This window comes from Coffea arabica, chromosome 4e, assembly GCF_036785885.1.
Source record: "Coffea arabica cultivar ET-39 chromosome 4e, Coffea Arabica ET-39 HiFi, whole genome shotgun sequence".
NCBI lineage: Eukaryota > Viridiplantae > Streptophyta > Magnoliopsida > Gentianales > Rubiaceae > Coffea > Coffea arabica.
The window spans coordinates 19,452,424-19,478,673 of record NC_092317.1 but is presented as its reverse complement, the minus strand read 5'-3'; the positions used below and the strand labels follow the sequence as shown (position 1 = coordinate 19,478,673).

The following is a 26,250-nucleotide window of genomic DNA, read 5'->3' as shown; positions in this document are numbered from 1 at the left end:
TTGCTATAGATCTTTATCTTGAAGCATAAAGAATCCATCTTGGAGTTGGGCTGAGTTCATTAGCCACCATACAACCTTCATCTTGAGGTAAGAAAGCTTTTATACAAAGTTAAAAGTGGTTGATGATACTTGAAATGGGGGAAATGATGATAATAGTTGTTAGTTGTGATTGATTATGGTTTGACTTGTGTTTATCACTTGTTTTTATAGAGTAATTTGGTTAAATTTGGGCATTGATGATTCGGCCATAGGAGCCCTAATTAGGGTTTCATGCTAAACAAGTTAATTAGCTCTAATGTTGTGCTATGAAGATTGTAGTGGTTGTGTTTGATGATTGGTTTCATTGGTTTGGTGAGTGAATGGTAAAACCTGATTTGGATGATGAAACCCTAGGTTTCCTTAAGTTAGTTCAGCTTGGTTAATGTTTAGTGAGTTAGGCTTTGGTTAGTAGATGGTTAGAATAAGTTCAATGGTGCAAAAAGTTAGTTTAAGGATCATGGTTAGTTTTTGGGTAATTTGGTAGTGTCTTAGAGGGAAGTTTCGGACCTTTGGTAGGTCATTTAGAAGCTGGTACATATGTGTTTCTTTGGTAAGAAAGTAGTTAGAAAACTTGCAAGAGAACCATGAAAACAAACCATGCATTTGCGTTGCGCGGAACCGTTCAAAACCCCAAACAGGGTAGCCCAGAACCTGAACTTAAACTCCATTTTTCTTGATACTACGTATTGATTCAGAAGTTTCTCAAAACATGAAAGTTGTAGCTTCTTAAGTTTTTGTTGTTCCTGCAAAATTCAACCTAATCTGATCAGCAGATCCTGAGTTATGAATAAAACACTTATAGTCATGCAAAACTGTAGTTTTGGTGACGTTTCTGGATTCAGCCTCTGACAGTGTTTTTTCCATTTTGATAATGTAAGAAACGGGTGTCGACCTCTTCATATGAAATGTAGATCTTGGTCTCAGCTTCGAAACGGTATAAAGTGCATCCAAATCCGAGTCCCGTAGCTTCAGTTATGACCAAAACAAGATCGATTGTCAGAACTGCCTGCGCATTGGACAGTTCTGACAAGAATGTTTGGACCCGGTTTCCTCCATGCTCTGTATTGATTCAGCTTTTGGTACAAACATGAAAGTTATAACCTTATGTCTTAGCTTTCTAATGCCTCAGGAATTTCTTTATTCCGATTTCTGAGCCGTGAGTTACGGTCTTTCAAACAGGGCCTGTTTGGTAACCCGAAATGAAATAGCTGGAACTATTTTGTGCATTTTTGACCAATACCTATTGAGATCTGGGTTGAGATGTCTAAATAAAAGTTGTATCCCTTCCTCATAGCTTCGAAACGGTGTCTCAACCACCTTGATCCGATATTCCTAGCCTATCTTTTGATCAAAACGGCTTGAGATGGCGGATTTGGCCGTTCCGTGTGCCGTTCCGCGCGCGCGCGCTTGGCCAACTTGCTGTTTTCGCACTTGCACGTGCCGATTTTGCCGTTTTGCTTGTTTTGGGCATATTAGTAGCCATTTGTGATATAACGTGATGCAATCTTCTATTTCAGACCGTGGTGAGATAGACGGAGCCGGTAGGGCCTGCTACTAGCTAAAACGCACGAAGTGATTTCCACTCTTGTACTACTTTTGTGTTTTGGGTAAGTATTCGGGCCGTTTTGTATACAACTTACTTATGTGTTTAAGATGAATGAAAAGGGTACCTAGGCAAGGGTGTACTTCATCGCACTCGACCTAAACCCTACTTTATATGCATTTTTATACATGACATGTCGAAATGAATTATTATGGGTTTGAACCCCTTGAGCTTGGAGCTCGGGATGACTTTCGTGAGTTCGTGAAATATGTTGAAGTTGTGGGCCCGATCTCAAGACCTAGATGGACTATTCGAGCCGGGCGGGGCTTGGTCGAAACCAGTCCAACCTAGTCTGAGATCACCAAGTTCGTAGGTTCAAGTTATGAACCAAGTTTGTGACCCGAGCTTGTGATTCAAGCTCAAGTTTGTGATTTCGTTCGCTCGAGCAAGTTCGTGAGGTGACTGGCCAGTGAGGGTGATAAGGTGCTAGGTGGGTGTACAAGTGGAGTTCTACGGACCTTATTCGTGGTCGACGGAGTGTCGACAGGAGGTCACGCATGGCAAACGACTTGGCTTTGAAGCCAACCTGTATCCTCCCTTTGTATTGTTACTTTTGCACTTGACTTGGCATTTTGTGAAATAGTTGTTTATTTTAATATGAAATTTACATGTTTACCCCCGTGTACTTACTAAGCATAAACCTTACCCCGTTTCCTTTGTTTTCCTTAGTCGGGGCCGACGCGGGGAAACTTTTGGACACTGCCACTAGTATAGTTAGGTTTAGTTGTAATAGTTGGTTGGTTAAGATGATCTTTTTTGTTTTGGTGGTTTGTATATGGACCCACCTTAGGGTCCACCTTCTGCTGATTGTCATTATAATGTAATATGGTGGTCTGAATAGATACTTTTGAAGATGTAAATAGTACTCTTTTGGTTTAATATAGTTTTATTAGCTTTGTGTTTCGAGGCCTGGCGCGAGCTAGGCAGGCGTCCCGCCGATACCCTAGGGTTCGCCCTTGGGAGAAGTGGGGGCGTCACAGGTGGTATCAGAGCGCCTAGGTTAAAGAACTTGGGCAAGTGGGACATACGTGATAGGCACTAGGCATATTTGATTCTTTTCAGATGAATGATATATTTTAAGCTGAAATGCCGGTTAACTAACGAATTAATGTTTGTAGGTATGTATCCGGGCAGTTCTAGTGGTGTTGGACCCAGCGGCGTGGGACCGGGACCTTGACCTTCGAGTGCGAGGGGCCCGGAGGACCGGGTATGGCGTAAGCGGGTGATCCGCTATCGGAGGAGGCTTGGGGAGCGCTACATCTCGTATTCCCCCTTTGGTCAGGTGTCGCGCCGACCCTGTGAGTGTTGGTATACATATGGTTATCCCGACGAGGTTGTCTTAGCGATGGATGACGAGCGTTATCACCTAGGCAGGACAGTTGACACTTTGTGGGCACAGCTGGAGGAGGCGCGAGAGGTTGCCCGCGGGCAGGCGTTACGCATTAGGGACTTGGAGCGGGGTCTTCGAGACACACACCAGCACCTCTTCGCTATGAAGAGGCAGTTTGGGGAGAGGGCCCGGAGTATCATGTTTGACTGCGGGGTCCTACTAGATATAGCCACGGAGGCACCACCACGAGCTACTGGCCCAGAGCGGATAGGCGAGGTAGATACCCTAGGCTCCGTTGGGGATTGTGGGCCCTAGGGGAGGCGCGTAGGGCCGTTAATTAGATTTTCTTTTGCCCATCTGACATGTTTTGTTCTAACCAGTATAGCTGGTTCTTTGGTTATCTGCCGGCTAACTAGATTTTTGGAGCTCGAATGCTCATGTATGTAAAAGGGTTTTGTACCGACCGGATGTCGGATAACTTGTATATCTTTTGGTGTGATTTTGTAAATAAATGTGCATATTTGAGTATTATCTTTTGTACTTATCCTTTGCGTGTCTTTCGTGTATTTGTTTTTTGTTTTCATTTGGCTTTTAGTTTGAATACTAAGCACACGTTATGTTTGGATTTATAGACTCTTGCACCTAAATGGCCTCCGGTACTCGAGGTAGAGGTAGAGGACGAGGACGAAACCCTGAAAGGGAACACGAACAAGGGCCATGGGAATGCTATAGGAAACCCTGAAAATAATCCAGGCAATCACGAATGAGAGGACACGTATTTTTGTAAACCCTGCATTTATGGTTCACGAACAAATGTACCAATTTCGTGGACGAAATTATTCTAAGTGGAGGAGGTTGTGAGACCCCGGTCAGTTCTTAAGTTTGATATTAGGGTTATATTCATTATTTGTGCGGTAACATTTGGTTTTAGGACTACTTCGAAAACTCTAAGTTGGGGTTAGGATTGAAATCCTAGTTTTTTTTGTATTAATTATAAGTTCGAGTGGTGATTAAGTTAGTTATGCTAGTGTGTGTTTTAGTGCGGGTAAGTATAGGATTTGATCTGTGACAGCCCCACCTTCCCCTAAGGCGAACCAAAGAGGTTAGCGGACTGCCTGCCCAGCTCTCACCAGGACTAACGGTGCAGTTTAGAGCGATCTATTTTGTTCCGGAACTTATAACGCGCGTAAACAAGGCAAAAGGGCAAAATAACCCAAAATAAAAAAATGAAATTCGGAGTCGGCCATGAATAGTAATCGACCCGTCAGAACCCAACCAACTATCAAGTAAACATTCACATATGGAATTTGAGCAATTACAACCCAAAGTAGCATACAAAAGTTTTCAGAAGTGAATATATACACGGTTTGCCAAATTGAAAATGAAATCGGCCCTAAAGATACATTTAGGGTTTCCTTCATATACAATACAAAAGAAATATACATCTAGTTCATTCGGCAACCATCTATCAAGATTCATTCCAAAAAGAGTCATATTCCTGTAAGGAAAACAAAAGAACCGTGTGAGCTAATTGCCCAGTGAGATACTATCACTTACGCACCCAAGTGCATTTAAGCATCAAGCTTTCATTCAATTTAGTAAAAATAAGCAAAGGCACACTTCAAATATGGTGATAAAAGGATACAGGTGGCTCTCAAGAGCCCTTTCCTCGTTTGCATTTCTTGATCGGACGTCATTGACTCTCCGTCAATGTTCAAAAGTAACCAACCGTAGACTCCACTTCTCTCCCAATCCTTCCACCTAACATCCCCCTACCGGGCCCGCACTTCAAACACTTGCATTGTGGTATTACTCGAGTATACCGGAATCGAGAGTCTCTCATATACAAGATTCCTTATAACTTTACCCAAGGCTCATTAATTGACACGACCAAACCCTTGCCGGCTCGATTCAATCAACTACCAATGGGGTTGAGCTCAATGATAACATTTGTAGTCGTTGGATACTCGTCCGATCGACACCAAGTCATGTATTTCATTTCATGTAACATTTCATATAACATTCCAATAACTTTTCAATAACATGCGAAACAATAAGTGAGAGTGATAAAGTACACTCTCACTTCAATCAATTAACATTCAACATCTCAAGTTCAAATATCAAAGCCATATAATAGCACACAAGTGAGTAGTACACTCACCAGAGTCAGTGCAGATACCTCCCAAAAGAGAACTTTAATCACCAATAAACCCTAAAATAATCCAAGGAAAACAATTGAAGGTTCCACTTTCAAAATTGAGTATACAGAATGCACATGTGAGGCTCGACTACCAGTCGTATGCCTCGCCAAATAATTACTAAAGCAAGATGCAAAACATGATTTTTGGTAACGAAAAGGTAACATGAAGACCTAGGCTCAAACAACCCAAAAGCCCTTCGTTCAAATCACAAGTAAATCCAACTAGCCCTCAAGAAAAATTTCGGCAACATATCCCTTGTTTTTACCTATTTTCCAGCCATCATGGCTTCATTATATCCTCAAGTCAGTCCCAACATCTCGTACAAATGAATCTCATTCCCAAAAGCCGTTCACTAGGCTTAATGGCATTCAAGTACAAAATTTAACTAAGAAATGTCCGGATATGAAAGTCAAGCCCTAAACTATTCAAATAACCACAATAATACTCGATTACAAGTCATAAACCAATTCTATATACTACCAAAACAGGGTTCCCTAAGCATATACAAACATTAGAGGAAACCAGAAAATTCGGAAATGCAATTAACTTTGGCCCTGAAAAAAATAGTTTTTGTCCTCATTTTGCGGTAATGGCAGTAATTTTACTACGATTATCGGATGAGGGTGAAAGACCCACCATCTCGAAGATAAAAGATAGGGCTACCACATCACAGAAGGTCACTCAATCCAGTTTTGAGTGCAAACAGGTCAAAAATGCAAGATACTACATCAAAAACGTAAAACAGATTCACCAAAACGCATTCTAGCGGAAACATCATAACTCAGGCTCTACAAGTCCAAATCTAGAAATTCCAAAACCAGATGAAAGATAAGAAACAGGGATAAATTTCATCAGAAGGTCTCAACAACTAATTCGGAAGAAATTCCAGCCAAAACAACCAATTACAGGCGCAATTCTCCAATTCGGGTAAAACCAGAACAGTCATAGTAATTTCGACTTATCTCATTCTACACTACTCCGATTGACCTGAAATTTTGTAGGAACCTATAAAATGTCATTACCTACAACATTCATGTTTTAATCCAAGGCCAATTCGGCCTCTATCTAGGACCTAAAATTTCGGACAGAATGCTCCCTCAAGAACCCTAGTTTTCTGAAATTTCTTCCAAACCAGAAATTGGTTGCAATTAATCACTTTTCCCACCTCCTTAAGTCATTATAGACCATTTACAATCATTATAGATAGCCACACAATCATGCTTATAGTAAAACAGAAAAATCCCCAAAAATAATAAAACTTGATCATTTCAACCACAAATCAAGAATTAATCCATAAACTTGCATCTTCTACTACCACTAAGCATGATTTAAGCATCAATTTAAGGAGGAGGGTGGTTCTTCACAACTTACCTTAAAACAAGAGAGAGAGAGCTATTGGTCACCTTAGCTTTCCAAATAATTCCACACAACAACTCACCAACACTTCCTTAAGTGGTTTTATGGAGCAAAATCAAGGTTGGATGGTTGAGTAAGTTGATTGAAGCAAGATGGAAGCCAAAATCTTGAAGAGTTTTCTTTCTTTCCTTGCTTAAGAGATTCGGCCAAGAGGAAGAGAAGAATGAGGGATTTTTGGTGAATTTTTAAGATATTTAAGTCAATTGGTAAGACATGCAATAGTAGTCAAATGGTCCAACCAATAGCCAAGTGACACTTGTCACCTTTTATTAAATACCTACCTAACTTGTCTCTCTCATATCAATCCAAATTGCAACCTCTACTTATCTCTTAACACCCGATAAATTAACTCCAGAATCTAAAACTTAACCTAGTTGGTCGAATTTTTCCGAACTTTTCGCACTAGTGGGTCCCACGTCCGGTATACGCTCTTAATTTCTCAAAATCCATTCGATACTAGAAAAAGCATCTAAAATTTATATCTGCTCCTTAAAATTATCTAGAAATTTTTCTAATCATGAAAATGCAGAAAACAAGCCATAAAAATACGAGAAATCTAGAAAATGAAAATTACGGGTTCTCACATGATCCATTTTATATTGGTTAAGTGAGTTTAAAAGTTAGAAAACCCTAAACTAGAAAAGTTTCTAGTGTTATGATTTGTTAGAATTTTAAGTTGGGTTTAAAACCCTTAATACTACCCATGACAAAAGGTTGTTGTTTAATTGCTTTTATGTGGGATTAAGTATGATTAAGTATAGGTGATTAATATAGGAGAGTGATTAGTGAAGTAATTAAGTGCGGTTAAGTGTTTTAGATTAGATTAAATTACAACCTATGGAGTTAATTGAAAGATTATCAAATGTTTAAGGGCAAGAGTTGATCAAATGCAAAGTTGAAGGTGTAAGGGCTTGAGAGAGCAAAAATGAAGCTTTTGTGTGATTGGTGGAAATAGAAATATCTTTCAAGGCTTTGACCATCTTGTATATATCATAGGATTTCCATAAAAAAAAAACAAAACAAATAAGAAAGAAAAGAGAGAGAGAGGGCCGGCCACCTTGAGGAAAAAAAACTAAGGGAAGTTGGCAAAGTTCAACTAAATTTCTGCTATAGATCTTCAGCTTGAAACATAAAGAATCCATCTTGGAGTTGGGTTGAGTTCATTAGCCATCATACAACCTTCATCTTGAGGTAAGAAAGCTTTTATACAAAGTTTAAAGTGGTTGATGATACTTGAAATGGGGGAAATGATGATAATAGTTGTTAGTTGTGATTGATTATGGTTTCACTTGTGTTTATCACTTGTTTTTATGGAGTAATTTGGTTAAATTTGAGCCTTGATAATTCGGCCATAGGAGCCCTAATTAGGGTTTCATGCTAAACAAGTTAATTAGCTCTAATGTTGTGCTATGAAGATTGTAGTGGTTGTGTTTGATGATTGGTTTCATTGGTTTGGTGAGTGAATGGTAAAAACTGATTTGGCTGATGAAACCCTAGGTTTCCTTAAGTTAGTTCAGCTTGGTTAATGTTTCGTGAGTTAGGGTTTGGTTAGTAGATGGTTAGAATAAGTTCAATGGTGCAAAAAGTTAGTTTAAGGATCATGATTAGTTTTTGGGTAATTTGGTAGTGTCTTAGAGGGAAGTTTCGGACCTTTGGTAGGTCATTTAGAAGCTGGTACATATGTGTTTCTTTGGTAAGAAAGTAGTTAGAAAACTTGCAAGAGAACCATGAAAACAAACCATGCATTTGCGTTGCGCGGAACCGTTCAAAACCCCAAACAGGGTAGCCCAGAACCTGAACTTAAGCTCCATTTTTCTTGATACTACGTATTGATTCAGAAGTTTCTCAAAACATGAAAGTTGTAGCTTCTTAAGTTGTTGTTGTTCCTGCAAAATTTCAGCCTAATCCGATCATCAGATCCTGAGTTATGAATAAAACACTTATAGTCATGCAAAACTGTAGTTTTGGTGACATTTCTGGATTCAGCCTCTGACCATGTTTTTTCCGTTTTGATAGCGTACGAATTGGGTGTTGACCTCTTCATAAGAAATGTATATCTTGGTCTCTGCTTCGAAACGGTACAAAGTGCATCCAAATCCGAGTCCCGTAGCTTTAGTTATGACCAAAACAAGATCGATTGTCAGAACTGCCTGCGCATAGGACAGTTCTGACAAGAATGTTTGGACTCGTTTTCCTCAATGCTCTGTATTGATTCAGCTTTTGATCCAAACATGAAAGTTATAGCCTTATGTCTTAGCTTTCTAACGCCTCTGGAATTTCTTGATTCCAATTTCTGAACCGTGAGTTACGGTCTTTCAAACAGGGCCTGTTTGGTAACCCGAAATGAAATAGCAGGAACTATTTTGTGCATTTTTTACCAATGCCTATTGAGATCTGGGTTGAGATGTCTAAATAAAAGTTGTATCCCTTCCTCATAGCTTCGAAACGGTGTCTCACCCACCTTGATCCGATATTCCTAGCCTAACTTTTGATCAAAACGGCTTGAGATGGCGGATTTGGCCGTTCCGAGTGCCGTTCCGCGCGAGCGCTCCTGTCCAACTTGCCGTTTCCGCACTTGCACATGCCGATTTTGCCGTTTTGGGCATGTTAGTAGTCGTTTGTGATATAACATGATGCAATCTTCTATTTCAGACCGTGGTGAGTTAGGCGGAGCCGGTAGGGCCTAGTACTAGCTAAAACGCAGGAATTGATTTCCACTCTTGTACTACTTTTGTATTTTGGGTAAGTATTTGGGCCATTTTGTATATAATTTGCTTATGTGTTTAAGATGAATGAAAAGGGTACCTAGGCGAGGGTGTACTTCATCGCACTCGACCTAAACCCTACTTTACATGCATATTTATACATGACATGTCTAAAAGAATTATTTTGGGTTTGAACCCCTTGAGCTTGGAGCTCGGGGTGACTTTCGTGAGTTCGTGAAATATGTTGATGTTGTGGGCCCGATCACAAGACCTAGATGGACTATTCGAGCCGGCCGGGGCTTGGTCAAAACCAGTCCAACCTAGTCTGAGGTCACCAAGTTCGTACATTCAAGTTATGAACCAAGTTTGTGACCCGAGCTTGTGATTCAAACTCAAGTTTGTGATTTCGTTCACTCGAGCAAGTTCGTGAGGTGACTGGCCAGTGAGGGTGATAAGGTGTTACGTGGGTGTACAAGTGGAGTTCTACGGACCTTATTCGTGATCGACGGAGTGTCGACAGGAGATCACGCATGGCAAACGACTTGGCTTTGAAGCCAACCTGTATCCTCCCTTTGTATTGTTACTTTTGCACTTGACTTGGCATTTTGTGAAATAGTTGTTTATTTTAATATGAAATTTACGTGTTTACCCCCGTGTACTTACTAAGCATATAGCTTACCCCGTTTCCTTTATTTTCCTTAGCAGGGGGCGACGCGGGGAAACTTTTGGACACTGCCACTAGTATAGTTAGGGTTAGTTGGAATAGTTGGTCGGTTAACATGTTCCTTTTTGTTTTGGTGGTTTGTATAAGGACCCACATTAGGGTCCACCTTCTGCTGATTGTTATTATAATGTAATATGGTGGTCTGAATAGATACTTTTGAAGATGTAAATACTACTCTTTTGGTTTAATGTAGTTTTATTTGCTTTGTGTTTCGAGTCCTGGCGCGAGCTAGGCAGGCGTCCCGCCGATACCCTAGGGTTCGCCCTTAGGAGAAGCGGGGGTGTCACAGGTGGTATCAGAGCGCCTAGGTTAAAGGACTTGGGCAAGTGGGACATACGTGATAGGCACTAGGCATATTAGATTCTTTTAAGATGAATGATATATTTAAAGTTGAAATGCCGATTAACTAACGAATTAATGTTTGTAGGTATGGATCCGGGTAGTTCTAGTGGTGTTGGACCCAGCGGCGTGGGACCGGGACCTAAACCTCCGAGTGCGAGGGGCCCGGAAGACCGGGTGTGACGTAAGCGGGTGATCCGCTATTGGAGGAGGATTGGGGAGCCCTACATCTTGTATTCCCCCTTTGGTTAGGTGTCGCGCCGACCCTGTGAGTGTTGGTATACATATGGTTATTCCGACGAGGTTGTCTTAGCGATGGATGACGAGCGTTATCACCTAGGCAGGATGGTTGACACTTTGAGGGCATAGCTGGAGGAGGCACGAGAGATTGCCCATGGGCAGGCGTTACGCATTAGGGACTTGGAGCTGGGTCTCCGAGACACACAGCAGCACCTCTTCGCTATGAAGAGGCAGCTTCGGGAGAGGGTCTGGAGTATCATGTTTGACTCCGGGGTCCTACTAGATATGGCCACGGAGGCACCACCACGTGCTACTGGCCCAGAGCGGATAGGCGAGGTAGATACCCTAGGCTCCGTTGGGGATTGGGGGCCCTAGGGAGGCGCGTAGGGCCGTTATTTGGATTTTCTTTTGCCCATCTGACATGTTTTGTTCTAACCAGTATAGCTGGTTCTTTGGTTATCTGCCAGCTAACTAGATTTTTGGAGCTCGGATGCTCATGTATGTAAAAGGGTTTTGTACCGACCGGATGTCGGATAACTTGTATATCTTTTGGTGTGGTTTTGTAAATAAATGTGTATATTTGAGTATTATTTTTTGTACTTATCCTTTGCGTGTCTTTCGTGTATTTGTTTTGTGTTTTCATTTGGTTTTTAGTTTGAATACTAAGCACACGTTATGTTTGGATTTATGGACTCTTGCACCTAAATGGCCTCCGATACTCGAGGTGGAGGACGAAGCCCTGAAAGGGAACACGAATATGAGCCACATCGAGTAGGGCCCAAAGGAACATCCGCTGGATGGCTGACCTGTTAGAACGTATGGTTGATCAACAGGGTCAGGGCCATGGGAATGCTGTAGGAAACCCTGAAAATAATCCAGGCAATCACGAAGGAGAGGACACGTACTTTTGTAAACCCTGCATTTATTGTTCACAAACAAAGGTATCAATTTCGAGGATGAAATTATTCTAAGTGGGGAAGGTTGTGAGACCCCGGTCAGTTCTTAAGTTTGATATTAGGGTTATATTCATTATTTGTGCAGTAACATTTTGTTTTGAGACTACTTCGAAAACTCTAAGTTGGGGTTAGGATTGAAACCCTAGTTTTTTTTGTATTAATTATAAGTTCTAGTGGTGATTAAGTTAGTTATGCTAGTATGTGTTTTAGTGCGGGTGAGAATAGGATTTGATCCATTTTATATAGGTTAAGTGAGTTTAAAAGTTAGAAAATCCTAAACTAGAAAAGTTTCTAGTGTTATGATTTGTTAGAATTTTAAGTTGGGTTTAAAACCCTTAATTCTACCCATGACAAAAGGTTGTTGTTTAATTGCTTTTATGTGGGATTAAGTATGATTAAGTATAGGTGATTAATATAGGAGGGTGATTAGTGAAGTAATTAAGTGTGATTAAGTGTTTTAGATTAGATTTAGATTAAGCTCCGTTTGGATTAGCTGTTTTTGGGTTTGTTTTTCAAAAACACCACTGTAGCATTTTGAATCTGAAAAACAAGTCCGTTTGGATTAGTTGTTTTTGGGGTTGTTTTTCAAAAACTATATGAAAAACTTTTACTGTAGATTTTTTTGGATTATTTTTAGAGGTATTTTTGAAACATATTTTTGAGTATTTTTAGAATATTATAATTTTTATATTTTTATATAAATATACATTTATGCATTTATAATACATTTATATTTACAAATGTATAGACGTATATTATTATAAATAAATAAATTATAAATGAATATTATATAAATGTATAAATGTATAAATTATAATTTTTATATTTTTATATAAATATGCATTTATGCATTTATAATACATTTATAGATATTTATAAATAAACATATTTATATATTCATATAAAAATTAATAAATGTATTATATTATATATAATACATAATATAAATATATTTATAAATGTATAAGTGAATATTATTATAAATGTATAAATTATAAATGAATATTATAAATATATTATAAATTATAAGTGTATATTATTATAAATGTATAAATTATAAATGAATATTATAAATGTATAAATTAATATATTATAAATATATATTAATATTATGTAGAAATGTATTTATATAATTAATATAAATGTATATATGTATTGATATTATGTATAAATGTAAAATTAATATTATGCATATTAATATAAATGTATAAATGTATTATATTATATATAATACATAATATAAATGTATATTTAAATGTATAAGTGTATATTATTAAAAATGTATAAATTATAAATGAATATTATATAAATGTATAAATTAATAAATTATAAATATATATTAATATTATGTAGAAATGTATTAATATAATTAATATAAATGTATACATATATTAATATTATGTATAAATGTAAAATTAATATTATGTATATTAATATAAATGTATAAATGTATTATATTATATATTATACATAATATAAATGTATATTATAAACATACATAAATATTTATATATTATGTATAAATGTACATTTATATAAATGTATAATATATTATATATGATATGATAAATAATTTATATAACATATAATATTTATGTAAATATATTATAAATAAAATAAAATATTTATAATATGTATGTATAAATATATAGTATTAGAAATGTATAATATATATAATATACATTATTATTAATATAATTTATGTATAATATACATGATTGAAATATACATATTAATATATATTATAAAACAAAATTGAATAAATATATTTATAAATTTATATATAAATAAATGTATTTATATAAATATATAATATTTAATTCAATTGATATAATATATATAATATTATACATAATTGAAATAAATATATTTATATTAATATAATATATATATAATATACATAATTGAAATATACATATTAAAATACATAATTGAAATATACATATTAAAATATAATTGAAATATACATATTAAAATACATAATTAAAATATACAAATTGAAATATACTTATTAAAATATACAAATTAAATATACATAATTGAAATATATTTGGAGTTGTTTTTGATATATTGTTTGGATATGGTGTTTTTGAAATTGTTTTTAAAATACACATTACTGTAGCATTTGGAATGTGAAAAACAGTTTTTCAAAAACAGGTGCAAAAACACTCAATCCAAACGCAGCCTAAGTTATAACCTATGGAGTTAATTGAAAGATTATCAAATGTTTAAGGGCAAGAGTGGATCAAATGCAAAGTTGAAGGTGTAAGGGCTTGAGAGAGCAAAAAATGAAGCTTTTGTGTGATTGGTGGAAATAGAAATATCTTTCAAGGCTTTGACCATCTTGTATATATCATAGGATTTCCATAAAAAAAAAACAAAACAAATAAGAAAGAAAAGAGAGAGAGAGGGCCGGCCACCTTGAGGAAAAAAAACTAAGGGAAGTTGGCAAAGTTCAACTAAATTTCTGCTATAGATCTTCAGCTTGAAACATAAAGAATCCATCTTGGAGTTGGGTTGAGTTCATTAGCCATCATACAACCTTCATCTTGAGGTAAGAAAGCTTTTATACAAAGTTTAAAGTGGTTGATGATACTTGAAATGGGGGAAATGATGATAATAGTTGTTAGTTGTGATTGATTATGGTTTCACTTGTGTTTATCACTTGTTTTTATGGAGTAATTTGGTTAAATTTGAGCCTTGATAATTCGGCCATAGGAGCCCTAATTAGGGTTTCATGCTAAACAAGTTAATTAGCTCTAATGTTGTGCTATGAAGATTGTAGTGGTTGTGTTTGATGATTGGTTTCATTGGTTTGGTGAGTGAATGGTAAAAACTGATTTGGCTGATGAAACCCTAGGTTTCCTTAAGTTAGTTCAGCTTGGTTAATGTTTCGTGAGTTAGGGTTTGGTTAGTAGATGGTTAGAATAAGTTCAATGGTGCAAAAAGTTAGTTTAAGGATCATGATTAGTTTTTGGGTAATTTGGTAGTGTCTTAGAGGGAAGTTTTGGACCTTTGGTAGGTCATTTAGAAGCTGGTACATATGTGTTTCTTTGGTATGAAAGTAGTTAGAAAACTTGCAAGAGAACCATGAAAACGAACCATGCGTTTGCATTGCGCGGAACCGTTCAAAATCCCAAACAGGGTAGCCCAGAACCTGAACTTAAGCTCCATTTTTCTTGATACTACGTATTGATTTAGAAGTTTCTCAAAACATGAAAGTTGTAGCTTCTTAAGTTCTTGTTGTTCCTGCAAAATTTCAGCCTAATCCGATCAGCTGATCCTGAGTTATGACTAAAACACTTATAGTCATGCAAAACTGTGGTTTTGGTGACGTTTCTGGATTCAGCCTCTGACCGTGTTTTTTCCGCTTTGATAACGCACGAAATGTTTGTTGACCTCTTCATAAGAAATGTAGATATTGGTCTCAGCTTCGAAACGGTATGAAGTGCATCCAAATCCAAGTCCCGTAGCTTCAGTTATGACCAAAACAATATCGATTGTCAGAACTGCCTGCGCTTTGGACAGTTCTGACAAGAACGTTTGGACCCATTTTCCTCCATGCTCTGTATTGATTCAGCTATTGGTCCAAACATGAAAGTTATATCCTTATGTCTTAGGTTTCTAACGCCTCTAGAATTTCTTGATTCCGATTTCTGAGTAGTGAGTTACGGTCTTTCAAACAGGGCCTGTTTGGTAACTCGAAATGAAATAGCTGGAACAATTTTGTGCATTTTTGACCAATACCTATTGTGATCTGGGTTGAGATGTCTAAATAAAAGTTGTAGCCCTTCCTCATAGCTTCAAAACGGTGTCTCACTCACCTTGATCCGATATTCCTAGCCCAACTTTTGATCAAAACGGCTTAAGATGGCGGATTTGGCCGTTCCGTGTGCCATTCCGTGCGCGCGCGCGTGTCCAACTTGCCGTTTCCGAACTTGCACGTGCCGATTTTGCCGTTTTGCTTGTTTTGGGCATTTTAGTAGCCGTTTGTGATATAACGTAATGCAATCTTCTATTTCAGACCGTGGTGAGCTAGGCGGAGCCGGTGGGGGCTACTACTAGCTAAAACGCAAGAAGTGATTTCCACTCTTGTACTACTTTTGTGTTTTGGGTAAGTATTCGGGCCGTTTTTGTATATAACTTGCTTATGTGTTTATGTTAAATGAAAGGGGTACCTAGGCGAGGGTGTAGTTCACCGCACTCGACCTAAACCCTACTTTACATGCATATTTATACAGGGTTAATACCACTTTGTCCCCCTAAACTTTGGACGATTACTCACTTCAGTCCCAAAATTTCAAAATCGGACACTTAAGTCCCTAAACTTATAAATACTTCCCACTTAAGGAAAATTGTTAACAAATCTTGAATGTCGTTGGTGGTCGAAGTGTCCCATTTTATAAGGGTTTAGGGATTTAAGTGTTCCATTTTATAAGTTTAGGGACTTAAGTGGGAGATTTTTATAAGTTTAGGGACTTAAGTGTCCCATTTTGAAGTTTAGGGACTGAAGTGGGTAATTGTCCAAAGTTTTGGGGGACAAAGTGGAATTAACCCTATTTATACATGACATGTCTAAATGAATTATTTTGGGTTTGAACCCCTTGAGCTTGGAGCTCGGGGTGACTTTCGTGAGTTCGTGAAATATGTTGAAGTTGTGGGTCCGATCTCAAGACCTAGATGGGCTATTCGAGCCGGCCGGGGCTTGGTCGATGCCAGTCCAACCTAGTCTGAGGTCACCAAGTTCGTAGGTTCAAGTTATGAACCAAGTTTGTGACCCGAGCTTGTGATTCCAGCTCAAGTTTGTGAGGGTGATAAGGTGTTAGGTGGGTGTACAAGTGGAGTTCTACGGACCTTATTCGTGGTCGACGGAGTGTCGACAGGAGGTCACGCATGGCAAACGACTTGGCTTTGAAGCCAACCTGTATCCTCCCTTCATATTGTTACTTTTGCACTTGACTTGGCATTTTGTGAAATAGTTGTTTATTTTAATATGAAATTTACGTGTTTATCCCCGTGTACTTACTAAGCATATAACTTACCCCGTTTCCTTTATTTTCCTTAGTTGTAATAGTTGGTCGGTTAAGATGTTCCTTTTTGTTTTGGTGGTTTGTATAAGGACCCACCTTAGGGTCCACCTTCTGCTGATTGTTATTATAATGTAATATGGTGGTCTGAATAGATACTTTTGAAGATGTAAATAGTACTCTTTTGGTTTAATATAGTTTTATTAGCTTTGTGTTTCGAGTCCTGGCGCGAGCTAGGCAGGCGTCCCGCCGATACCCTAGGGTTCGCCCTTGGGAGAAGCGGGGGCGTCACATATTTCATAACCATTTAGTGCTTTTCATAATACAAAATCTTTTCACACATCACATGTATGCATATTTCTTTCACTACATGAAAATATGCTACTCATTTCATATTTCATAGCATTGCAAAAGATTTCGAATAGGCATACATGATCAAATTTGCATATAACAAAATAGAACTTGCATTTAATATAAATTCATATTTGACATTTTGAAAATATTGAGGGTTGAGTATCACCTACCTTGAACGGCACAAGAAATTCTTAACGCACCTTATACTTGCCTCGTACATGTAGCAAATACATGTTTGTCCTAATTAGTTTACATTCCTTAATCATAGGGTATGCTTTTGTATTCTAAGTAACCCTAGAATTCATGTTTAGACAATCTCTAATTCGTGGTTCTCGATTCTGGTCAATAGTCAGCCCACTGGTTTCTTCAAGTCCAGTAGGAGAGTGCGCTAGGGGGACCCTCTGTCACCAGCACTGCTTTTGTTCGTGTCTGAGTTTTTGGGGCAGGGTCTCCAACAGCTCAGCCTTACCCAGGTGCACAAACGCTATGTCTTGGCTGGCAACAGTGTACCGTATCTAGCGTTTGCTGATGATACAATTATTTTCACTAGGTGCTAGGAATCTTGCCTGGAGGCACTCCGTGATTTTCTCCTCCTTTACCAAGAGCACTCCGGGCAAAAAATCAATGTGGGGAAGAGCGCTTTCCTCGCACCCTCTAGTATATCTGAGAATCATAGCAGGTTAGTGGGCGCGATTCTAGGCTTCCACAAATAGCCTCTCCTAGTCAAATACCTAGGGGTTCCCCTAGTCAACGACAGATTGAGTGTGGTAATTTTTGACCCCCTCCTTGTGATGACCCCACCTCCCCCTAAGGCGTACCAAAGGGTTTGGCGGATCGCCTGCCCAACTCTCGCCAAGACTCACTCAATCGTATCACGTGCATACATCCATGGACTATAAATAACATCGCAATTCAAGCTTATAAATTACATTGATGCACAATCAAGATACAAGGCCTCAATATACCCAAACTGGTTCAAAGTGTATACAATCCAGATACAAAACATTCTATTCAAGTAATAACGCGAGTACAAGGCAAAAGTCAAAACAACTAGACTACGCTAGTCTTTACACGTCTCACGCCTCGCTCGCACCCCTGTAAGGAAAACAAAACTAGCGGAGTGAGCCAAAACTCCGTGAAGTTCTAAATATCAAATTGGCCATAAAACAAAATAATAACAGCGTAATAGTGAAATAGCGAGCAAACAAGTCCAATCAAAGAGATAATACTTCAGGTAATCAAGAATATATGGATCATATTCACATATAAGGATACAGTGGCTCATATCTCTGCTCTATCCCAGCTTGATCGATTGGTAGTTGACACTCCGTCAACTTTCAAGTAATAACTAGTCCAGAAAGAAAACCCCACTTCACGCCAGTCTCCGTCCATCGCTCAACCCCCTTATCCGGGCCCGCACGCCACACGAAACACGGGTGGTAATACTCGAGTATACCGATTAGCTGAGGAGATAACACTCCACTCGACCTTACTAGTTACCCAGGGTTTATTATCTAATCGACCAGGCCCTTGCCGGCTCTACTCGATTAACTAGCCACAGGGTTTCTGGAATTCCAAACAAGATATAATTCATATGCATGTAGAGCAAGTCAAGTGAAATCGGTAAACAAGTACAATTCTTGTTAGGGCAAGTGCGATAAAGTACACCCTTGCCCGAGCAATCATTTATATATCATGTAGTCATATTGGTCAAAGATAAATCACAAATATCAAGTTCAATCAGATATTTGAAAGCACTCACCAAAAGTAGTGCCTCTAGTGTTCGCGTCTAGGTGGTACTCCGGGTTTGGAGTCCAAATCTGCGATAAAACTTGATTTAAGAACTTTGAAAATCAACTAAGGTTCGAAACTTAGACGTTTCGTTCAATAAGAATCAAGAAATTGAAATTCACTTGGAGAATAGTCGTGAAACGGTTGCTCGCTTTTCAAACTGAAAAATTTTGTAAGATGTATACTTGGAAATAACTTTTGAGTCGAAAGTGCAAGGAAAACGGATTTATAGTGATTATTACCGCTTTTCCTAAGGGTACAAGTTCGGCTAGGTTCTAACGTATAACCCTCGATAACCAAAGTAGCAAAAGTTTTAGATGGTTCAAGTGATATTCACTTATCAACTTTACCCAAGTTGCAAGTGTATTTCTCTAGTTCTCGAGCGTAAATTTGGGCAGCATGCCCTTTGTGTTTACCTAATTTTCCAGCCATTTTGGCTTCATTATTTTTCTCATTCAAACCCAAGTTTATACACAACACAAATGCATTTCAATAGCCATTCCATAGGCTCAAGACAATACAAGGACATAAATCAACTAATAACAAGTGCGGAAATGAAGTTTACAAAAGACAGATTTGATGGGTTTTTGCGGAAAGAACACATATGAGGCTACGCTTATTGGATTGGTCTGTAACTTATACCATTTCGAAGCTAAGACAAATTACTATAACTTTCATGAAGATCACTTGGTCAAATTTCCAGTGTAACTTAATCAAATTCCCAGTTCACAGAACCAGGTTCCAACTAATCGGCTAGTTAACCGTACTACATTTAAATGGTCATATCTCAGGCTACCAAAGTCCGTTTAAGGTGTTCTTTGAGGCGTTTAAAAGCTAAGACAGAGTACTAAAACTTTAATGTTTTGGAAAATGGCTAAATCTGTACGGATCATAGTGAATAAACACGGCCAAACGGATGAACTGTCTAAAACGGATCACTGGAAACATCCTAGGGTAGCGAGGGTATTTTGGTCTTTTCACTGGCTACGTTGCTCCGATTGGGTTGAAATTTTGTAGAAACCTATAAAATATCATTCTATACAACTTTCATGTTTTATACTAAGCCTAATTCGACCTATAACATAGTGCACTGAAACCGGACAGAACTGAAGTCAAATTTTCCAGAAATCTGGAAATTTTGGGATTCAATGAAACTTTCTTCATTTCTTGCCTCAATCCACCACCACAACCTCCTATATAAGCTTGGATACAACATATATCATCCATATAGCAAGTATAGGCAGAAATCATCAAACCCTAACTTACATATATCACCTTAAAAATCATCACAACAACTTGTCTCACAACTAATCTAACCAAAACATGAATTCTATAACATCTTAATCAAAAATAAAAGAAACAAAGCTATGGGTTAGACCTTATACCTCAACAAAAGAAGCTTGCAAGAGTAATACTTCACCTCCTCTTGGAATTTTTGGTTCCCTTAGCTTCCCAAGTTCACAACTCACACTTTAATCGGTTTAGAATTTTGTTTCCTCACTTGGATGGTGCAAATCAAGATGAAATGGTGAAACTCTTGCTCTCTCTTTCCCCCCCTCTTGTCTGGGCCAACCAGCAGAAAAATGGAGTGAAAATGAAGCCAACAAGATGATAAGAAGGTTGGACTTGGCTTGGTCAAGGAGCCATAGGGGTGTGACACTTGTCACCACCAAAGCCAACAAAAATTTCTTTTTCTTTCCTTGCATTTTTAACCCTAAATTTCGGTCAAAGCCAGCTGGAAATAAGGAAATATTTTGCTCAAATATTAATGAGCTTATATGGTAAGAAAGTGGTGATCAAGTGGTGTGTTCAATCGGTAGTGCACGGTACACGTCGGTTCACACCGTTTATCCTTAAATCACACGTACTAGGGTTTTTACTTCCTATTCACTAACTTTATATCATTGCTTCTAATCACATATTATTTCTCACCCAAAAGTCACTCTTAAGCACCAAATTTGATCATCGCTCCGTACCAGATAATTACACGACGGATACACGAAAAACTCTATTTCACTTTGAATTGAAATCGGAAAGGAAAACCCTAATTTCCTATGATCATTGGCACTTTTCTAGAGTGATTGAGTAGCAATATGGTATAGAATAATAATTTTCAAATAATTTTCAAATAAAAGGAAATTTTCAAGAAATATATAAGGAATTTGCAAGTCCTCACACTCTCTCCCCCTTAAGAGAATTTCGACCTCGAAATTCATACCTTTCGTCGTGAACAGGTCGGGATATTTCTCTTGCATGTCATTTTCTAGTTCCCAGGTTGCTTCTTCCACTTCATGATGCTTCCATAGAACCTTTACTAATGGAATCTGCTTGTTTCTCAGGTCCTTCACCTTCTGATCCAATATTTGAATAGGTCGTTCTTCATAGGTTAAGGACTCGTCTAGTTCAACATCTTCGGGTGGCAAAATGTGAGTCGGATCCGGATGATATTTCTTAAGCAAAGAAACATGGAAAACGTCATGGATCCGAGACAAACTAGTTGGTAATTCAAATCGATAAGCCACCTTTCCTATTCGCTGAAATATATTGAAAGGTCCTATGTATCGTGGTTGCAACTTTTTCCCTTTTCCTGCTCTAATCTTTCCTTTCAACGGGATAATTCGAAGAAACACCTTATCTCCTATCTCGAACTCCAAATCTTTCCTCCGATGATCGGCATAACTTTTCTGTCGGCTTTGGGCTGTTTGAAGTCTTTGGCGGATCACCTTTACCCGTTCGTAGGCTTCCTCAACCCATGGTATTGTTGCCGGATCTATAATCTTTTTCTCTCCTACTTCATCCCAATGGATTGGAGATCGACACTTTTCTCCATACAAGGCTTCATATGGGGCCATTTGAATAGATGAATGATAACTATTGTTATATGTAAATTCAACCAAGGTTAAGTATTGACTCCAACTTCCTCCAAAATCCACAATACAGGCTCTCAGCATATCCTCAAGAGTTTGAATAGTTCTCTCAAACTGTCCATCAGTTTGCGGGTGATATGCTATACTATAATTCAACTTAGTTCCTAGAGCCTTTTGCAATTTCTGCCAAAATCGGGATACAAACCTTGGGTCTATATCAGATACAATGCTTACTGATACCCCGTGTAGTCTTACCACTTCATCCATATAAAGTTTGGCAAGTTTCTCCAAAGAATATTTCATATTTACTGGCAGGAAATATGCGGTCTTAGTTAATCAATCCACTATTACCCAAATTGCATCATGCCCCTTTTGTGTTCGTGGCAACCCTGATACAAAATCCATCGTTATGTGCTCCCATTTCCATTCAGGGATCTCTAAAGGTTGTAATAGACCTGACGGTTTTTGATGCTCAGCTTTCGCTTGTTGGCACGTAAGACACCTTTGTACAAACTGAGCAATCTCCGTCTTCATATTCTCCCACCAATACAGACTTTTGAGATCTTGGTACATCTTATTATTCCCTGGGTGAACCGTATACCTAGAGCCGTGAGATTCATCCAAAATCTCCCTCTTTAACTCCTCATTCCTAGGTGCAACGACACGATTTCGGAACTTTCAGATTCCATTAGGACCTATGTTAAAGTTAGGCAACTCCCCTTTCTTCACCTTTTCCATCCACTTTTGCACCATTGGGTCCTTCACTTGGCCCTCTTTGATCCGATCCAACAGTGTCGATTTCACCTCAATATTTTCAAAAATCACCTTCTTCGGTTCCAGACGAGATTTCCACTCACCTACATCTTGCAACAAGCTCCACTCTCTCACCATGGAACTTGCTAGTTGAGCCTTTCGACTTAAAGCATCTGCTACCACGTTGGCCTTTCCGGGATGATAGTTAATCGTGCAATCGTAATCTTCTAAGAACTCCACCCACCGACGTTGTCTTAAATTTAGCTCCTTCTGAGAAAACAGATATTTAAGGCTCTTGTGATCCGTATATACCTCGAAAGTCACACCGTATAGATAATGTCGCCATTTTTTCAAGGAAAACACAATAGCTGCAAGCTCCAAGTCATGGGTTGGATAGTTCTGCTCATGAGATTTTAACTTTCGAGACGCATAGGCAATCACATTCCTATTTTGCATCAACATGCACCCTAACCCCTCTTTTGAAGCATCGGTATAAACCGTATAGCTATCGTTCCCATTGGACAAAGCTAAAACTGGAGCCATAGTCAATTGCTTCTTAAGATCTTAGAAACTATTCTCACACTTAACATCCCAGATGTACTTTCCTTGTTTCTTTGTCAAGTTAGTTAAGGGTCCCGCAATTCTCGAGAAGTTCTTTATAAATCGGCGGTAGTACCCTGCTAAACCTAGAAAACTTCGCACCTCTGTGGGATTCTCTGGCCGCTTCCATTTGGCTACAGCTTCCACTTTTGCTGGGTCTATAGCAAGCCTATCTTTTGAAATTATATGACCTAGGAACGTCCCTTTTTCCAGCCAAAATTCGCACTTGCTGAACTTAGCGAACAATTGGTGCTCTCATAGGGTTTGCAGCACTATTCGCAAGTGTTGCTCATGCTCCTCCCTAGACTTCGAATATACTAGGATATCATTAATAAACACCACTACAAACCTATCCAAGTAAGGTTTAAACACTCGATGCATTAAATCCATGAACGCTGCTGGGGCATTGGTTAAGCCAAAAGGCATTACCGCAAACTCAAAATGCCCATATCGAGTGATAAACGCCATTTTTGGCACATCCTCCTTTCTGATTCTCAACTGATAGTACCCTTGTTGCAGATCCAATTTAGAAAACACCACCGCCCCATGTAACTAATCAAACAATTCATCGATGTGGGGCAAAGGATATTTATTCTTAACAGTTACTGCATTCAGTCCTCGATAATCAATACATAACCTTAAACTCCCGTCCTTCTTTTTAACAAATAGCACCAGAGCTCCCCATGGTGACTCACTCTCATGTATAAATCCCCATTCTAGCAAGTCCTGCAATTGCACCTTTAACTCCTTAAGCTCAACAGGTGCCATTCGATAAGGGATTTTGGAGATGGGAGTAGTTCCGGGTACTAGATCAACCTTAAATTCAATCTCCCTTTCAGGCGGCAATGACCCCAACTCCTCCGAAAATACGCCCGGATACTCTCAGATTACTGGCATGTCCTCCAACTTAATCTTTTCTCCCGGAGTGTTAATTAGAAAGGCTAGGTAACCGTGCGCCCCACGACTAAGCAATTTCCTAGCCCTTATTCCCGAAATGAGCGCAGATGAGGCTAACATATCCCTCACGTCTAACTTCAAAGTTGCCTCACCTGGTATGCAAAACTCTACCACTTTCATCCTACAATCTACTCGAGCATGGTAATGAGCTAGCCAATCCATACCTAGAATGACATCGTACCCCTTAATGGCTAGACTAATGAGGTCGACTACTAATTTCCTTTCGCCAACCCAAATATCACAATTTCTGTACACCTCATTTGCAAGTAAATTTGATTACCCGTAGGTGTTCTTACTTCTAAGTCATAAGGTAGGCTTTCAACTTTCATGTCAATTCCAAGCATAAATGTTGGGTTAACAAAAGAATGAGTAGCACCGGGGTCTATCAAAATTTTGGCTAACCGGTGAAAAACAGGAATTGTACCTTCCACTACCTCCGTTGGTTCAGGCACGAATTGTTGGTCCAGCGAATACACTCTGGCCGATACCCTCGACCTGGTCCCTCCAACATTGGTCGGCTTTGGGTTTGACCTGGCAGTCGACTGAGTATCACTGATCAACGGGCAATTGACTATTTGGTGCTCCGTACTTCCACACCTTAGGCACTTTTGAGCCTTTCTCCAACATTCATCCTCTGTATGGTTCGGTTTCCCATAATATTCGTACGTTACTCGGGGAGTGGAGGTTTGGTCTCCCTGCGGAATGCCTCTACCTTGTCCCCTCGCACTTTGGCCTCTCCTCTGGGCACCTCCTCTCGGAGCACCTCCCCTAGATGCACTTGAAAACCGTCCACCTCCAGTCCCACGATCGGATTTAGCGGGTGGCGTGTTCCAATCACTCCGCACTGACCCTTGGGCTCCACTAGGTACCCCTTTCCATTTTGCATGAAAATTTCTCACTTGTGCCCTAGCAGTCTCTATTCGTTGAGCCTTTTCCAACACCTCCGTAAACATATTAATTTGGGCTGCCGCCAAGGCCTCCTGTATCTCCACATTGAGCCCTTGCACGAATCTCCGTACTCGTCTTTGCTCCGTAGCTATCAGTTCAGGAGCAAATTTTGATAATTTCGTAAACTGAGTCTCATACTCAGCTACACTAGAAGTTCCCTGTCGGAGCTTAATAAAATCGTCCTCCCTCTTCTCCTGGACGATAGGTGGAAGGTATTTCTAAATAAATTCCCGCACAAAGTTTAACCAGGTCCATGCAGTTCCCTCTCTCTCCCACTTGGCCCTGATTACATTCCACCAAGCTCTAGCTGGCACCTCGAACTGAAAAACAGCAAATTGTACTTGCCTATCCTCCATATAGTTTAAGGCGGCAAAGATATTAATCATGGCCTCTAGCCATTTTTCGGCTCCTTCCGGATCAGGTCCTCCCAAGAATTTAGGTGGGGAGAACTTCTGGAATCTCTCTAAGGCCCTATCTTGCCCCATATCGGGGTCCCTAGGTTGATTTACAGAGGCTTGACCCTGTTGTTCCACTAGACGGGCCAAAATGTTAGTCATTTGTTGGATTGCGGTTGCCACTTGATCTCCCCCTACAGCCTGGGGTTCAGGTTGTGGCTCAATCGTTGCCTCTCTCTCCTCTCTCGGTTCTTGTACCGGCTCCTGTGCTTGTCTACCCCCATGGGCCACGACTAGGACCGCGTCTTCGGTTAGTTCCCCTGGCTTGACTTCTTCTACCCTCCATGTTTTGGATTTAACCAACTATAGACATATAAACAAAGTAAGGTATGGCTCGTATCGCACGTTGCAAAAGAATAAATAGAGGCAATAAAATACATAATAAACAAGTACTTTATATACATAGCACACAAGTCATATATACAGGCCAACCTAGGCAAGTCGAAGGCTATACTAGCCAAGGAACATAGAACAAAAGAAACCCTATTTACATCCACCGTGATATGTCAAAGTCAAAAACAAAAGAAAACGTGTCGTCCAACTATGTTCCTAACTACCCACCAAAATCTCTTCAAACCCCGATCCTAACAAGTCGTCTGGCTAGACGCCGACCCAACAGACTCTGAGGATGCACTCGGCTCCTCCTTCGGGTCCTCCTCAGGAGTACCAGGAATGACAGGAGCTACAGGCGCTTGACCCTCCTCGGTCAAGTCCTGTATCACATCATCCACCAATGCCTCGCACTCAGTCAGGATGTGGCCGGTCCGGTCTCTGATATTCCCAACTACTCGCATAAGGCGTCCAGTTGTCCCCTGAGCCTGCTCGCGGAAAGCATCAGTCCGCTGCTGCTCCTCCAAAATCGAGGCCTCCAGCTCTCGGATCCTAGCTCCCTGGTCTCGGAGAGTAGCCTGGAGATGCTCTATCTCTGAATAGCACCTACGATTG

At 39.3% G+C, this 26,250-nt stretch overlaps 1 protein-coding gene across 1 annotated transcript in view; it reads right to left on the bottom strand.

Annotated features, from left to right (window-relative positions):
- The window catches only part of LOC140005523 (uncharacterized), a 70,481-nt gene extending 47,593 nt beyond the window's left edge, over positions 1-22,888 (bottom strand). Inside the window, exons 1-3 of the mRNA XM_072046529.1 lie at positions 22,658-22,888; positions 22,322-22,534; positions 21,074-21,775 (exon numbers count right to left, since the gene is read on the bottom strand). Of these exons, the coding sequence (XP_071902630.1) occupies positions 21,074-21,775; positions 22,322-22,534; positions 22,658-22,888 (1,146 nt within the window). The remainder of the gene's footprint in view (positions 1-21,073; positions 21,776-22,321; positions 22,535-22,657) is intronic.
- Between the last annotated feature and the right edge of the window lie 3,362 nt (positions 22,889-26,250).